A 15,437-nucleotide genomic window follows, 5' to 3' on the forward strand; every position below is an offset into this window, starting at 1 on the left:
AAATGTACTTACACCAATGTTCAAGTCTCCATAACGTCTTCATGTTATTCATCTTCCTCTAGCATGACTCGAAATTTCTAGCCATTATATGATATATAGACCTTTAATTTCCTTGCAGTATCAATCCCAAAGGTATAAAGCGTCTGTCATACTGTTATGATGAATAGTCATTGCTGCTGGGCTGGATATGTTTAATCTGTGTTATTGTCCTGTGTGAGAACATCTGTGATCTCATTCAGATTTTTTGTTTGGCTGAATCTCCCAGTCGCTTCTTTGCAGCCGGCCAAGTGAGTACATCGCTCTGTCTATGAACAGTGCTCCAGAATATTGGATCAGGGCGCCGGGGTTGGTAAACCCCAAGTGTTTTTATAGTGTGGTCTGATTTTCAATAAACCCAGATTTTGGGTTTTATTCTGTTTGTTCCCAGGGTTGGAGTATCTAAGTATTTTGCTTTAGTTAAAAATCACCTCTCGTGATGTTGTTAAATTTTATAATCCTCCTAGTTCACTGCCCCATCATAATAAACCACCCCCTGCCTTTATTTTTATATTTTTTTTAGTTTTCTACCTTGATATTGCTCTGTATTTTCTGCTCAGTCTCTCAGACTCGCAGACTAGGAAGGGGTGTTCCCCAGCAGCCGTGTCATCATCTGAAACCATACAGGGGAGAACTTCCTCCCTCACTCTGCTACACACTGCTCACTCTGCTACACACTGTTCAGTGTGAGATGAGCTATGATTGGCTAAGGCTGCAAACACACCCCTCAGCACTCCACACTGCATTTCCTGATTTTGGACTTCTCCCAGCCCAGCAGGAGTCCAAAGTCTGTACAAGAGATGGGAGGAAATATGCTCTGGACAAGAAGGGAAACACCTAGTGGCAGCTTTTTTAAACACAAATTAAACTTGATTATTATTTTTTAAACAAAGTACATTAGAAAGATTTTTTTTATTTACCATAAGTGCAATAGCATAAATTAGTTTTAAAGAGAGTGCCCATTTAAGTCCTTTTAGCTTTTAATTTTTATTTTAATGTCTCATGTTTAATCTTTCCAATCCACCTGGCCCCTTCTGAAGTGTTAGGGCTGCAATGATTAATCGATATTATCGATTAAAAACAATAACTGGATTCGTTGTCGATGAATCGCGCTCCTATTAGTTATTAAGCAAAAAAACAAATTAAAATGTCACAACGCTGGTGTTATGACATTTGTTACAAATTTTTGGGGTCAGCGCTGCACCTCTGTGTGTGGCACTGCACTTCAACGCCTGCTTCCCACATGGTAATATGAAGTTGCAGTGCTGTGATGGGCGAGGAGGAGGCGAGCCGCTGCCAGAGTCAGCCAGCCCCTCCGACTGTTTCCCGGTATTACAAGAAAGCAGGAATATAACTTTACAAACCGCAGGCAAAGTTAGGAAACGGATCTTCTTTTAGATCACATTATACCCTAACTCATGGTGCCTGCACCTCCGTAACTCATACGGAGGTGACAGTTTTGCTTTAAATGCAAAGTCAGTGTTTCCCAACAAGGGTGCCTCCAGCTGTTGCAAAACTACAACTCCCAGCATGCCCGGACAGCCTTCGGCTGTCCGGGCATGCTGGGAGTTGTTGTTTTGCAACAGCTGGAGGCATCCTTGTTGCGAAAGACTGTGCCAAATAATAATAGGGGTGCAGGGAAAACATTAAAAAACGATTTACCTGTTTTTATATGCCTACCGTACATATGTTTTTTAAACTAAAGCCAAAAAAAATAAACACCCTCTTTTGGTCATTTTTGCTTTTTTACCCATTTAATCGATTCATTTACCGGCAATTAATCGAATGTGCAATTAATCATTTGTTGCAGCCCTAGATAGTATCCAAGCCAATATCCAAGGTCTCAACTAGAGATGAGCGAACTTACAGTAAATTCGATTCGTCACAAACTTCTCGGCTCGGTAGTTGATGTCTTATCTTGCATAAATTAGTTCAGCTTTCAGGTGCTCCCGTGGGCTGAAAAAGGTGGATACAGTCCTAGGAGACTCTTTCCAAGGACTGTATCCACCTTTTCCAGCCCACCGGAGCACCTGAAGGCTGAACTAATTTACGCAGGAAAAGTCATCAACTGCCGAGCCGAGAAGTTCGTGACGAATCGAATTTACTGTAAGTTCGCTCATCTCTAGTTTCAACAAAAGCCTTTATATGGGTGTTTTCCCTAATACTTCAGCCAGCTATTCCATATGTGAAGCTTCTTTTCAGGCCTGGATTGACTGGCATTCACTGCATAGAAACAACACATGACTATAAAGTCATTAAAATCAGCTTCTATTTTGCTTAGCCTGTAATATGACGGCTGGAAGCCCCTGAAGTGCTGCAGCATCTGCGTACCTTTATGAATTGTCTCTGTATGGATAAATAATTACCCCTTGGTTTTCTTAATTTCAATGAATATAGCGTCTGTAAAGGCACACAAGTACATAACAGAGGTATTGGGGCCTTTAGGGAGTAAGTCGTGTTTACTTACCTCGGCACTACCTTAGCTTGAGTTAAACCATGTCTGTTTACAGGGTGGGTGTTAGTTTTAATAAAAAAAAAAAAGTGTTATATAGAATTAGAAAAAGTGGTTTCCTTTATTTCCAGAAACAGCGTTGCCATTGTCCATGGGCTGTGTCTGGTATTGCAGCTGTACCATATAGAGGTGAAATACCAGACATGGCCCATGGATAAGAGTAAGGGTGCGTATTCATACGTTTGTACACATGGTTGCCATACAGTAAGACTGTATGAAACAATGTACACACACTGTTTTATATGGTTCTCATTCACTACAATACTAAATATATAGTCACCGATAGACAGATACCCTACACAGACAGTAGGTAAGCGTGCACTAAAAATTTGCAAGACCAAAACTAAAATCGAGCTCTAAACAAATCACAAAAAGACAAATTAATCTTTATTGGGACATGTATAAACATTAAAAATAGACACAATGATAATAAGCACCAGACCACAAACAGAAGATAGGTATATAGGACCCATAGGAGATGGATACAGAATTAGATGATAAAATATAATAATATATAATATTTGTTATATGCCTTATTGGTTAGGTTGTCCTTTTATGCATATTATCTTATTCTGTATCTGTGGGGTCCCGGTCCCGGTACCTTTTTATTGTGGGTCCCCATAGCCAGAGTCCCTAGGACGTCGGGGTTCCTATTGTCCTATCCACCCCTAGTCACCTGTCATTCAGATAGTTATTGCACCAATAGCTTACTTAGGAAGCATGTAAATATTATATAAAAGCTCTATAAATAATTACCTGTCCCATAGCGTAACAGGACCTGCGGGTCACATGGTTAGGTGAACTCTATGATATTTCTGCTTGAGGACCTTTGGAGGTCCTTGTGACGTAGTCAATCCCATCACTCATTGTAACAGTGAATGACGGATGTTCGGACGATTCAGATATGCCCCGCCCCCTCTTCTTGCTGCCATCTTCTCGCTCTCTTGTTCCTGTGCAAGCAAGCAAGAAGCATCTGCGCTGCTGAGATCTGTGAGTCTAGGCCTGAACCTTGCGGCGACGGACGATAACTTCTAAATTCTGAGTGTATCAATCCCCATGCACTCTGCAAGATCACCGGACCTTATCTATCCCCTAAATCTGGACGGATCTGCTAGAATTACCCTAAATTCAGAGACTTTAATTTATTTCAAGGTCCGCAACAATTGTCAGTCATTGAGCCATATAAAGACTGTATTCCTGAGACTGTCATTGTTCATTGGATGTACAGCAAGCACTTAAGTAAAGTTACCCAAGTTCAAGTACATTGTGGACCTTCAGTCATTTAATTATATTTGTGGGAAGGGCGGCGATAGGCCGGAGAATTACCTCAGCATACTAGCACTCAGCCTGGCGTCACAAACTATAGGGTTAACGTTAACCCCTTCTCTACCACAACATCCCAACTACCCTACACCCCCCAAGGCTACCACATATCCATCTCCTATGGGTCCTAAATACCTAAAATCTTCTGTAGTCTGGTGCATTTTTTCATTGTGTCTATTTTTTTAATGTTTGAACATGTCCCAATAAAGATTCATTTGTCTTTCTGTGATTTGTTTAGTGCAAGATTTTTGTTATGGTCTATTTTTTAGACTGTTGTAGGACTCAGCTTTTTGTTGAGCAAAGAAAAAAAACTAACTAAACCGCAACTGTGCCAACCCGTGTAAAGCCAAACTCCCAGCACTGTCTCTGCTCATAGAATATACAGCGTATTTCCCGTTGTGCATCGGATTTTGTGCAGCGTGAAATATGCTGCATGTATGCTATGTGTGACCCTACCCTAAAGGGGTATTTCATTTTTAGTATATTATCCCCTATCCCCAGAATAGGGGATTCTTAGAGGATTGGTGAGGGTCTGACCACCTGGACCCCTGCTGGGCCTGTAAACACTGAATGGACAGCACAGGACACATGTATGGCCACCACGCCATTTATTCTCGGAGTGAACTTCCGAACATTGCTGAGCACCAAGCATGTGCTGCCAGTGCCAACATTTTCTGACATTCCTCCCAGCTCTGTGTGTCACCCCTCCCACCCTGCCAGCGTAATTCCTTCCAGCCTAGCCACAATTTTTCAGTGCCAGAAAGTTAAACAGATTTGTAAATTACTTCTATTTAAGAATCTTAACCCCTCCAGTACTTATCAGCTGCTGTATGATCCAGAGGAAGTTGTTTTCTTTTATAATTTCCTCTCTGTCTGACCACAGTGCTCTCCGCTGCCACCTCTGTCCATATCAGGACTTTCCAGAGCAGGATAGGTTTGCTATGGGGATTTGCTTCTACTCTGGGCAGTTCCTGATATGGACAGAGGTGTCAGCAGAGAGCACTTTAGTCAGACACATAAGAACTCCAGAAAGAAATACAACTTCCTGTGGAGCATAAAGCAGCTAAGTACTGGAAGGATTAAGATTTTTAAATAGAAGTAATTTACAAATATGTTTAACTTCCTGGCACCAGTTGATTTGAAGAAATGTATTTTCCACCGGTAGTACCCCTTTAAGTAAATGTAATGATGATGTAGTCAGCCTTTGTGCTTTGTGCCGGAGTATAACAAATGCGGGCACTTAAGCCCTTGTGATGGTGCGTTTGTGATGCTCCATCCTGTGCTGGTGGGGGAGAAAGAGCAGGAGCTGGAGCGACAGACACAGCACCGAATCAGAAAAGGACTTCCGGGCAAAAACTCTCCAAAACATATTCACCTCTATATTGATGATCTTTTTAGTGGTAGATTTATTTGTGTACAAATGTGTATGCCTGGAGTACTCTTTTAGTGTTACTTTAACTCACGTAAATGTGCGTCTTGGTGCGGCGGTACTTAACGCACCAGGATGTACATATATGTCCTGTGTATGACCGTGAGCATTGGAGCGGTGCTCGCGTCATTCTCTGCAGGTCCCGGCAGCTATCAGCCGGGGACCAGCCGGTAATGGTCGATATCAGCGATCATGCGGATGTCCACCATTAACCCCCTCAGATGCTGTGATCAATACAGATCACGGCATCTGCGGCAATGCACATGTTAAAATAGATGATTGGATTGCCCGCAGCGCTGCCGCAGCGATCCGATTGTCTGTAATGGCTGCCTGGAGGTCCCTTCACCTGCCTCCGGCCGTTTCCCGGCATCTTGTGCTCTGGTCTGAGATCGAACAGACCAGAGCAGAAGATGACCGATAACACTGATCAGTGCTAGCAATGAACAGTATTAGCAATCAACTGATTGTTATTGATAGTCCCCTATGGGGACATAAAAAGTTTAAAAAAAAATAAAATAAAAAAAAAGTAGAAAATGTATAAATGAAAAATCCCCTCCCCCAATAAAAACGAACATTGTCCCTTTTTCCCATTTTTCCCCCAAAAAGCGTAATTTAAAAAATATATATATTTGGTATCGCCACGTGTGTAAATGTCCAAACTGTCACATTTTCTTAAAATTTTTTTTTTTTTATAAAAAGTGATCTAAAAGTTTTATATATGCAAATGTGGTACCAATAAAAAGTACAGATGACGGAGCCCTCATACCACTCTATATACGGAAAAATGAAAAAGTTATAGGTGGTCAAAATAGGGCGATTTTTATATTACTGATTTTGTACAAAATGTTTAAGATTTTGTTTTTAAGTGGTACAAAAATAGAAAAGTATCTAGCCATAATTCTTTGTAATGAAACCTCTCATTTTACCAGAAAATGTATGGTGATCCCAAAGTACAATTGGTCACGCAAAAAACAAGCCCTTATATGGGTCTGTAGATGGAAATATAACAAAGTTATAGATTTTAGAAGGCGAGGAGGAAAAAATGAAAACGCAAAAATAAAATTTGCCTGGTCCTTATCGTTAAAATAGGCTTCGTCCTTAAAGGGGTACTCCGCCTCTAGACATCTTATCCCATATCCAAAGGATAGGGTATAAGATGTCAGATCGCCACAGTCCCGCTGCTGGGGAGCTCCGGGATCGCTGCTGCGGCACTGCGCTATCATTACTGTACAGAGTGAGTTCGCTCTGCACATAATGACGGGCGATACAGGGGACGGAACATTGTTATGTCACGGCTCCGCCCCTTGTGACGTCACGGCTCCGCCACTTGTGATGTCACAGCCCTCCCCCCCTCAATACAAGTCTATGGGAGGGGGCGTGGCGGTCGTCACGTCCCCTGCCATAGACTTGCATTAAGGGGACGGGCCGTGATTTCACGAGGGGCGGAGCCATGACATCACGCTGCTTCATCTCCTATATCGCCCGTCATTACGCACAGAGCGAACTCACTCTGTACAGTAATGATAGCGCAGTGCCACAGCGGCGATCCCGGGGCTCCCCAGCAGCGGGACCGCGGTGATCGCACATCTTATTCTCTATCCTTTGGATAGGGAATAAGATGTCTAGGGGTGGAGTACCCCTTTAAGGGGTTAAGACTATGTAATAATTGAGTCTTTTTGTAGTTATTGGATGAAGTTATTCTTTGCACAGGTCATGTCAACCTGACACACAAAGAAATATGTAATAAATCATTTAATTCTTGCAATGTTAGCCTCACAGGTGCATGCTCCTCAGTAGAACTGGTCCCAGAAGCTTCTGGCCATTTAGGTTTGTTTCAGCATCCTGTCTGATAGACCTGCTCCAGGCTTGTCTGGTGGAAATTTTTTTTTTTTTTTTATGAACTGGTGCCAGAAAGTTAAACAGATTTGTAAATTACCTCTATTAAAAAATCTTTACCCTTCCAGTACTTTTTAGCAGCTGTATGCTACAGAGGAAATTCTTTTTTTTTTATTTCTTTTTTTGTCTTGTAGACAGTGCTCACTGCTGACACCTGATGCCCGTATCAGGAACTGTCCAGAGCAGCAGAAAATCCCCAGAGCAAACCTATGCTGCTCTGGATCGTTCCTGACACAGACAGAGGTGTCAGCAGAGAGCACTGTGGACAAGACAAAAAAGAAATTCAAAAGACTTTCCTCTATAGCACACAGCTGCTAATAAGTACTGGAAGGATAAATATTTTTTTTAATAGATACAAATCTGTTTAACTTTCTGGCACCAGTTCATTTAAAAAAAAAAAGTTTTCCACCGGAGTACCCCTTTAAAGTTCTTCTCTACCTACTATTCCTGTAAATATAAGTCCAATGTATTACAGTCCTCCACTGCTCAACGCTCATTGCTACTTCTTCTCAGCAAAAACTGGCAGAAAACAGCTGGATCTGTTGAGACATCTTGTCTCAGAAGCAGCAGTGAGTGGTGAGCAATGGAGGACTAGAAGACTCAGAAACTGGAGGTCCAGGGGTTGAGTTTGATGAATATATTTTATCCTTCATCAGTAGCATATAAAAAAATAATAAAAAATATTATTCTGATCTCTGATTTAGTATAGAAACCAAAAGCACTTTTTATTTTTATTTTTTAAAGATTTTTTCCATGGAAAGTGCATTTTAATCATCATCACGAGAGTCTCTTTACTTTATAACCTGTATGGGGAGAAAAAAAGAGAGACCAGAGAGGGCGCCTCGTGTGATACCGTTGGGTGGTTGAGGGAAAAGGAAGGGAAGTAGGTGCGGGGCTTGCAGGCCCCTTAGGTAGTAACTGCTCACCTTAGAGCAAGTATTAAACTTGCATATCAACCCAATGCACGGGTTACAAAATAGCCGGAGCCGCTGCTGAGCCTGAGGTTACAGGTGAGGTAAAAACCGTCTCCTGGAGAGAGTAGGTGATCATAAAAGAGCAAAAAAGACCTCGCAAATGGCGCTGCTGGTTCCGTGGAGATGTAGGAATAAACCAAAATCCAAGTTGGAATATTGTAAAAGCTTGTGGATTTTATTGCAAATGAATAAAACCAATAAAAGCAATAGCAATAAAAGAGTGATACAAGTTAGGATTACGCGTTTCGGGGGAGCCACCCCCTTCTTCAGATCAGTATGCAGACTATACAAACAGAGATTCTATAAATACTGGAAAAAAGGGCGCCAGGTACATTAGGGGGCGGAGTTATGCAAATTACATACATGTGAAACAATAGGAAAAATTAGGAAAAACCACAGAAACCGAATGTAATCAAAGAATGTACATCTTATATAGGTAACAGTGGGGACCAAATGTTATTAAGACAGGGAATTCAGTGTGTGGCTCAAAGATGAGGCTGCCGATGTCTGGCAGTATCAGGCCACACATCCGGACCTCAGATGAAAACATCCGGGGTCCAGATGTGAGCCAGAACAGCTCTGACAGCGGCCGTGATGTGTAATGCGAGGGCGCGCGTCAGGGGGGAGTTGCCACGGACGAGTTGCTAAGGTGCGTGCGTCACGTGGCTAGTGGGGCCAATCAGGAAGCAGTGATCCCGGAGAGCTGTCAGTGGTATGCTGACAGCTCCGTGCGCTGCATCTAACAGTGTGTAGCTCTGTGTAAGCTGGCGAGAACTGCAGGGGGACGGAATAGGATATCCAGATGTGATTAAATTGATTTAAATAAGAATGAAGTGTGTTATTTAGGGGAGAGTGATGCATGATACAGGGGGATGGGGGGATACGGAGCATGAGAGGACTAAGAAAGAAAATAGGAGAGTGTGATGACAAATATTGGGAAGATGGGCTAGTAGTCATACCTGGGTACTGTGGACATGGGGTGGAGGTACATGGCATGTACATAATGGGTGACAGCTACTGGAGTGGGGGTCCTAGTTCAGGTAGCATATATATATATATATATATATATATATATATATATATATACATTGGGGGGGCACGAGATCCAGCCGAGGAGATGTAGAGTGGGTAAGGAATTGTGTGTATATACATGAGCATACGGGTAGTAATGCACATGTGTCACGAAAGACATGTGTGAGCAAATGTTTGGCAGCCATATAGCAGGACAGCTGTACTTAATAGTTGTATACTAACACATATGAGTGACAATGCACATGCATCGCAAGAGATGCATGTGAGCATATGCATATGTGTAGAGCTGGACCAATGTACTACTGTGCATGTATGTGAGTGAAACCATACACATTTGAGTAGCAGTGTACATGTGAGAGTGTGTTCATGTGCATAAGGGTGATAATGCACATTTACCACAACATGCATGTGAATATGTAGAATAGAATGAAATGAATGGTATATTGGGGTTTGTGTAGAATTTTTGATGGATGGGGTGATTAAAGTAAAATTAGTGGTAAATACAGGCGGATCAGGGTTGATTAATCTGATGGATGCGTTCGAGGGTTAAAGGTTACATTCAATCATTTCATTGAGACCCCCTGGTGAGATGGTGCCCAGGGTATGAATCCAAAAGTTCTCACGTCTTCTGAGGGTGTTGTATCGTTGGTTGACATCCTTATTGATGTGTTCTATGGGGGTAGCCTTAATATTGCTGAAATCACCCTGGTGGTGCTCAGTGAGGTGACGCGAAACACTGTGGAGTAGGAAGCCGCGTGTGGTGTTGCTGCGGTGCTTATTCAGGCGTTCCCTAAAGCACCTTATGGTCCTACCCACGTATTGCTGTTTGCAGGAGCACTGTAAGAGGTAAATGACATACCGGGAGCCACAGTTGAGGAATGATTTGATGTTAAAGGTTTCTTTGGTAACGGAGGAGGAAAATGATTGGCAGTTGTGTGCAATGTGTGAACAGCACTTGCATCGTGGAAGACCACACTTGAAGCTTCCTGTTAACGTGGGAAAAATGGAAGGGTTATTGCGCAGTATCGTGGTTTTGAGTTTACTGGGAGCGATGATATTCCGTAGTGTCCGGGCTCTACGGAAGGTAAGCGGAGGTTTGGAAGGAAGATTGCTTCTTAGGTAGGGATCCTGCAGTAGGACTGGCCAGTGTTTGGTGAGGATTTTCCTGATAGCATAATGTTCTTGGCTGTATGTGGTGATAAAGTTGGAAGTACGTTCCGTGGTAGTATTTATTGGTTCAGGTTTGGGGAGTAAGCAGGAATTTTGACTGAGGGAGAGAGCCCTATTATAGGAGGACTGCACCAAAGATCTGGGATAGCCCTTTGCCTTGAACCGGGCCTTTAGAATGTTACTTTGTGATATAAAGTCACTGTCTTTTGTGCAGTTCCTTCTGATCCTCTTAAACTGTCCATATGGTACATTAGCGAGCCATTTCTTAAAATGGCCACTATCAAAGCCAAGATAGCTGTTGCTATCTACTGGTTTGAAGAAGGTCTTGGTGTAAAGTGAATGACCATCGTGGGAAACCAGTACATCCAGGAATTCTGCATTATTGCTGTAAACGGATTGGGTGAAGTGGAGTGACCAGTCATTGGAATTTAGATGAGTGATGAAGTTGTTTAGACTAGCTCTGTCTCCTTTCCAGATAATAAAAATATCGTCTATGTAGCGCCTATAAAAGATGCAATTAGAGAAAAGATGATGAGGGTACACAAAGATTTCCTCGAAGAGTCCGACGAACAGATTCGCGAAACTGGGTACCACTTTGGACCCCATAGCGGTCCCGGTGTGCTGTATGTATAGCTGACCCAAAAACTCAAAGTAGTTGTGCGTCAGGATGAAGTGGAGTCCTTGTAGAATGAAGTCCACTTGGGCCGAGGGCATAGATGGGTCTTTGGAGATGAAATGGGAGACTGCCTTAATTCCTGCTTCATGTTTGATAACGGTGTATAGTGAAGTGATGTCCAGGGTAACAAGCAGATATTCCGGTTTCCATTCAATTTCCAGGATTGATTTAATGAAGTCTGTGGTGTCTTTCAGATGAGATTTGAGGTTGGTAACATGGCTCTGCAAGAGTAAGTCTATATAGTGAGAAAGGTTCGATGAAATGGAATTAATGCCAGAGATGATTGGTCGACCAGGTGGGTTAGTGATGTTTTTATGAATTTTTGGGAGGTAATAGAACAGCGGAAGAGCAGGTTCTGTGATGAGAATATAATCCCTTTCGGATTTTGTTAATACTCCTCGCGATAGGCCTGAATTGACCAGAGTGGTGAGTTCCTCCTGGAAGGCCTTGGTCGGATTGTGTGATATGGGAGAATAGTAGGCAGTATCGGATAGTAGTCTGGTGGCCTCGACAATGTAGCCATCTCTGTCAAGGAGTACTATTCCTCCGCCTTTATCGGCTGGACGAATGGTGATGTGTTGGTTATCTGACAGGGATTTAATGGCGGATCTTTCTGCTGCTGTCAGATTGTATTTGGAGTTACGGTTGTACTGTGTAGACTTCTTAGTGAGGTTGTCAAAGTCCGATTGTACCAGAAAAGAGAATGCATCTATGAAGCTCCCTTTTGCATGGAGAGGATAAAAGTTAGATTTAGGACGCAAGCCCGTGGTGATGGAAGGTGGTACAAGAACGGGAGGTTCAGAGACGCCTATATTAGTGGTGGGGGAGGCCCCACTCGAGTCTTTGAGGCTAAAAAACCTTTTAATTGTGAGTTTTCGTATGAAAGAATTAAGATCAAGAAAGAGGTCAAAGTTATTGGATTTGGACGTGGGGCAAAAAGATAATCCTTTAGCCAGAACGCTCTGTTCAACATCATTGGGTGTGTATTTGGAGAGGTTGAAGATTTTTACTGTGTTGAGTTCTTTGGTTTTACCTTGAAGTATTCTTTTATTAGTTTCCTTTCTTTCCTTGGTACTGGACCCTCCTCTGCATCCCCTCTTTCTTGGTTTTTTCTTTTTGTGCCCAGGGGTGGTGCTAGATGAACCTACTCCAAGGGGGGAAAATCTATCTGGTTCACAAGTAACGGAGGGGTTTTGATTAGGGTAGGAAGCACTAAAAAAATCATGGTGTTGTTGATGATGGAGGAGTCCAAGGTTGGTGAGTTCTGTCTATTGGTATCTTCGATTCCATGTGGAGTGCTGACAGGGGTAAAAAACTGATGTACAGAAAGGCGTCTATATGGGGTAAGTGGGGTGGTAGCTACAGTAAGGGAATCTTCAAATAAATTATCCGAGTCTGTACGGAATCTACCAGAGGGAAGGGTGGGTGGTGGGTCAGATATGTGCTCCAAGAGGTCAAGTAGGTCTTGTGTTGGAATATCCTGCGTGGAAACAGGATGAGAAGAGATGGCTGTTGGTAAAGGCTGAAGGGATATTGACGTCTGTGAGACTCTGCTATCAGCATTGTTGTTGCCTGGTGACTTGGGTGAAGAAATGATCGAGACTGAGGGGGCAGGGGGGATGGGCCGTGTGCAATTGACCGGTGTTATGGTGGTAGTGTAATGAGTGTTCAGTCTGGTTGGGGGGTTAGTGCTGATGGTGGTAGCAGAATGGGCAATCCGTTTTGAGAGACGATTGCGTGGATTTACTTTATAGGCCCTGTTCACCTTGTGCTACAAACCCCTGTGAGGCCATACGAATAAAAGTATGATTTACCTATCCCAGATGCTAAATTCATGAGCGTAATGTGCCAAACTAAACTGGCAGATAAAATACACATTACAGGCATACTGGGAGTTGTAGTTTGCAACATCTGGAGGCACCCTGGTCGGGAAACACTGCATTGCAAAATCATAACATAAAAGTGTAAAATGGTGATGAATCTGCCTACATCATGCCATACATATCTAGATTCAGCCAAGAAGATTGTACAGATCACTTTGTTGGCAGACGGTAATCCGCTGTCATGAGCATATGGGAAAACTAATGTTACAAGCGCAGGGTGACCAAAATGGACAAAATCCATTCTTTTGGATGACTACATACATGGGTAGCTTTACCAGCAGTTAAAGGGGTACTCCAGTGGAATTTTTTTTTTATCAACTGGTGCCAGAAAGTTAAAAAGATTTGTAAATGATTTCTATTTAAAAAATCTTAATCCTTCCAGTACTTTTTAGCAGCTGTATACTACAGAGGAAATTCTTTTTTTTTTTTTTTCTTTTTTTTTGTCTTGTCCACATTGCTCTCTGCTGATACCTGATGCCCATATTAGGAACTGTCCAGAGCAGGAGAAAATCCCCATTGCAAACCTATGCTGTTCTGGACAGTTCCTGACATGGACAGAGGTGTCAGCAGAGAGCCCTGTGGACAAGACAAAAAAGAAATGAAAAAAGAAAAGAATTTCCTCTGTAGCATACAGCCGCTAAAAAGTACTGAAAGGGTAAAAAATTTTTTAATAGAAGTAATTTTCAAATCTGTTTAACTTTCTGGCACCAGTTGATTAAAAATAAAAAATAAAATTACTGGCGTACCCCTTTAATGTCTGTTTTTGATCAGAGCTGCTGTCATTTGCCAGGTTAATGTAATGTTCTTGTATATTAGTCATTGCTAGCCATTTATAGGACACATGCATTTATTCCAGTTAATTTAGCTTCTTCTTGTTGGTAATCAAGGAGAATACACATAGAAATGTTGTGGACAAGTCTTTCTGCCTGTTTTCTACCTAATAATGTTTGTCTTTCAGCTACTGAGTCGGAAAGACAAGACAACCTTTGAGAAACTGGAGTACGTAGTCAGTAAAGAAGATAATTACAAGCGGCTCAGAGACTACATCAGTAGCCTGAAGATGACTCCTTGTATCCCCTACTTGGGTAAGCCGCTAATAATCCTGTCCGTCTGCTGGAAGTAATGATTTTCTCATAAGTGTGGTGCGAAAGCTAAATGCAGCAAAGGAGATTATTGACTACATAAGGTCTCATCAAACAGGCTTATGGGAAAATGATACCTGGTTGGCAGCGCAAGCAGTGTTTTTATTGGTGGGCAGCGCAAGCAGTGTTTTTATCTATTATTAATTACATGAATTTACAACATGAACTTGTATCTGTTCATGTTGTATATGTTATCAAAGCGTTCATTACACTGTCCACTTTGTATGGCCTTTTATTCAGGCTCTCTGTTATTTAACACTTGACTTTATGTAAATATTTTATACTAGATTAGAAAGTTTGTTTGAGTTTTACCATGGATAATTTACATCCTCTGCAGAAAACTATTTAACACACTGCCACCTGGTGGCCATCACATTGATGTAATAGCTAACTAAATAGTGCAGCATGCAGCGCAACAGTGTCTGGTGGATATGCTGTGCACCATGACTAATCACCACAAACCCCATTAAAGTCGGGGAGCTGTATTAAATGCGTTAGTTTCCGCTTCTATGATGGTGCAGAATAATTGAAAATACTTAGTATGAACCAACCTAGTATTTACTCCTGTATTGTTTCTTGGGCCAAATACGTAAATATTTATTTTTTTATTTTTGTACCAGATAATGTTTTATTAAACATTTTCAAATCTCTCCCCACCCTTCCAAGTTGTGTCCTGTTCCTTACATATGTGTGCCCTATTGTGGGATAGTTGGTATTCCCCTCAATGTCAGATTACTCCCATGTTTGGATACAACAGGAAACCATGCCCAGCACAGTATGTAGAGTAAAATCAGGACTTCTTTATTGTCGGATCAAATAGATACACACAGGAGCAATCGCCAACGCGTTTCGGATCAAGCTGGATCCTTAATCTTGTCATAGCAAATATACACACATAGAAGTACAAAAACAGGTGATTTCTTTTTTTTCTATTTAGAGAATTGGCTTGTGCCGCTTTTTTGAAGGAGGAGATAAGGGAACTACGCTTCTTAGTTTCTTGCTTTGTTATATGCACTTTTTAAGGTAACATCATCATCGCCTCTTGCTTTTAATCTATCATGTAAAAGTATAGATTCCTGCTCAAAGACAGTGTCCTCCATGCAATTCCATATAAGTGGAAAGCATTCCCCATAGGGGATGTTCAGGGTGACATGCCGGGGATGGCAGGAATTGGCCTGGAGGACAGTGTTACCCGCAGTTTCCTTTCTGGTTTCCTTTTTGGTTTAACCACTACTTTGCTGTTAACTATATCTAGATTATCACTGTGTGAAGGTGCATATAATGTAACCTCTAGAAAGGGAACGCTGTCAGTAGAGAATTGTGTTGTGAATCTGAGATTTAGGTCATTATCACTGATGCATGTC

The 15,437-nt window shown here is 42.0% G+C and overlaps 2 protein-coding genes across 14 annotated transcripts in view; one reads left to right on the top strand and one right to left on the bottom strand.

The window, feature by feature from the left end:
• RALGPS2 (Ral GEF with PH domain and SH3 binding motif 2) overlaps positions 1-15,437 on the top strand; it is a 264,782-nt gene that overhangs the window by 145,130 nt on the left and 104,215 nt on the right. For all 13 annotated transcript variants that reach the window (XM_056531809.1, XM_056531808.1, XM_056531819.1 and 10 more), the window contains one exon: positions 13,890-14,016. In XM_056531809.1, the coding sequence (XP_056387784.1) occupies positions 13,890-14,016 (127 nt within the window). The remainder of the gene's footprint in view (positions 1-13,889; positions 14,017-15,437) is intronic.
• The window catches only part of ANGPTL1 (angiopoietin like 1), a 98,717-nt gene that overhangs the window by 40,950 nt on the left and 42,330 nt on the right, over positions 1-15,437 (bottom strand). The window lies entirely within an intron of this gene.

Source organism: Hyla sarda, chromosome 7 (assembly GCF_029499605.1).
Source record: "Hyla sarda isolate aHylSar1 chromosome 7, aHylSar1.hap1, whole genome shotgun sequence".
Lineage (NCBI taxonomy): Eukaryota > Metazoa > Chordata > Amphibia > Anura > Hylidae > Hyla > Hyla sarda.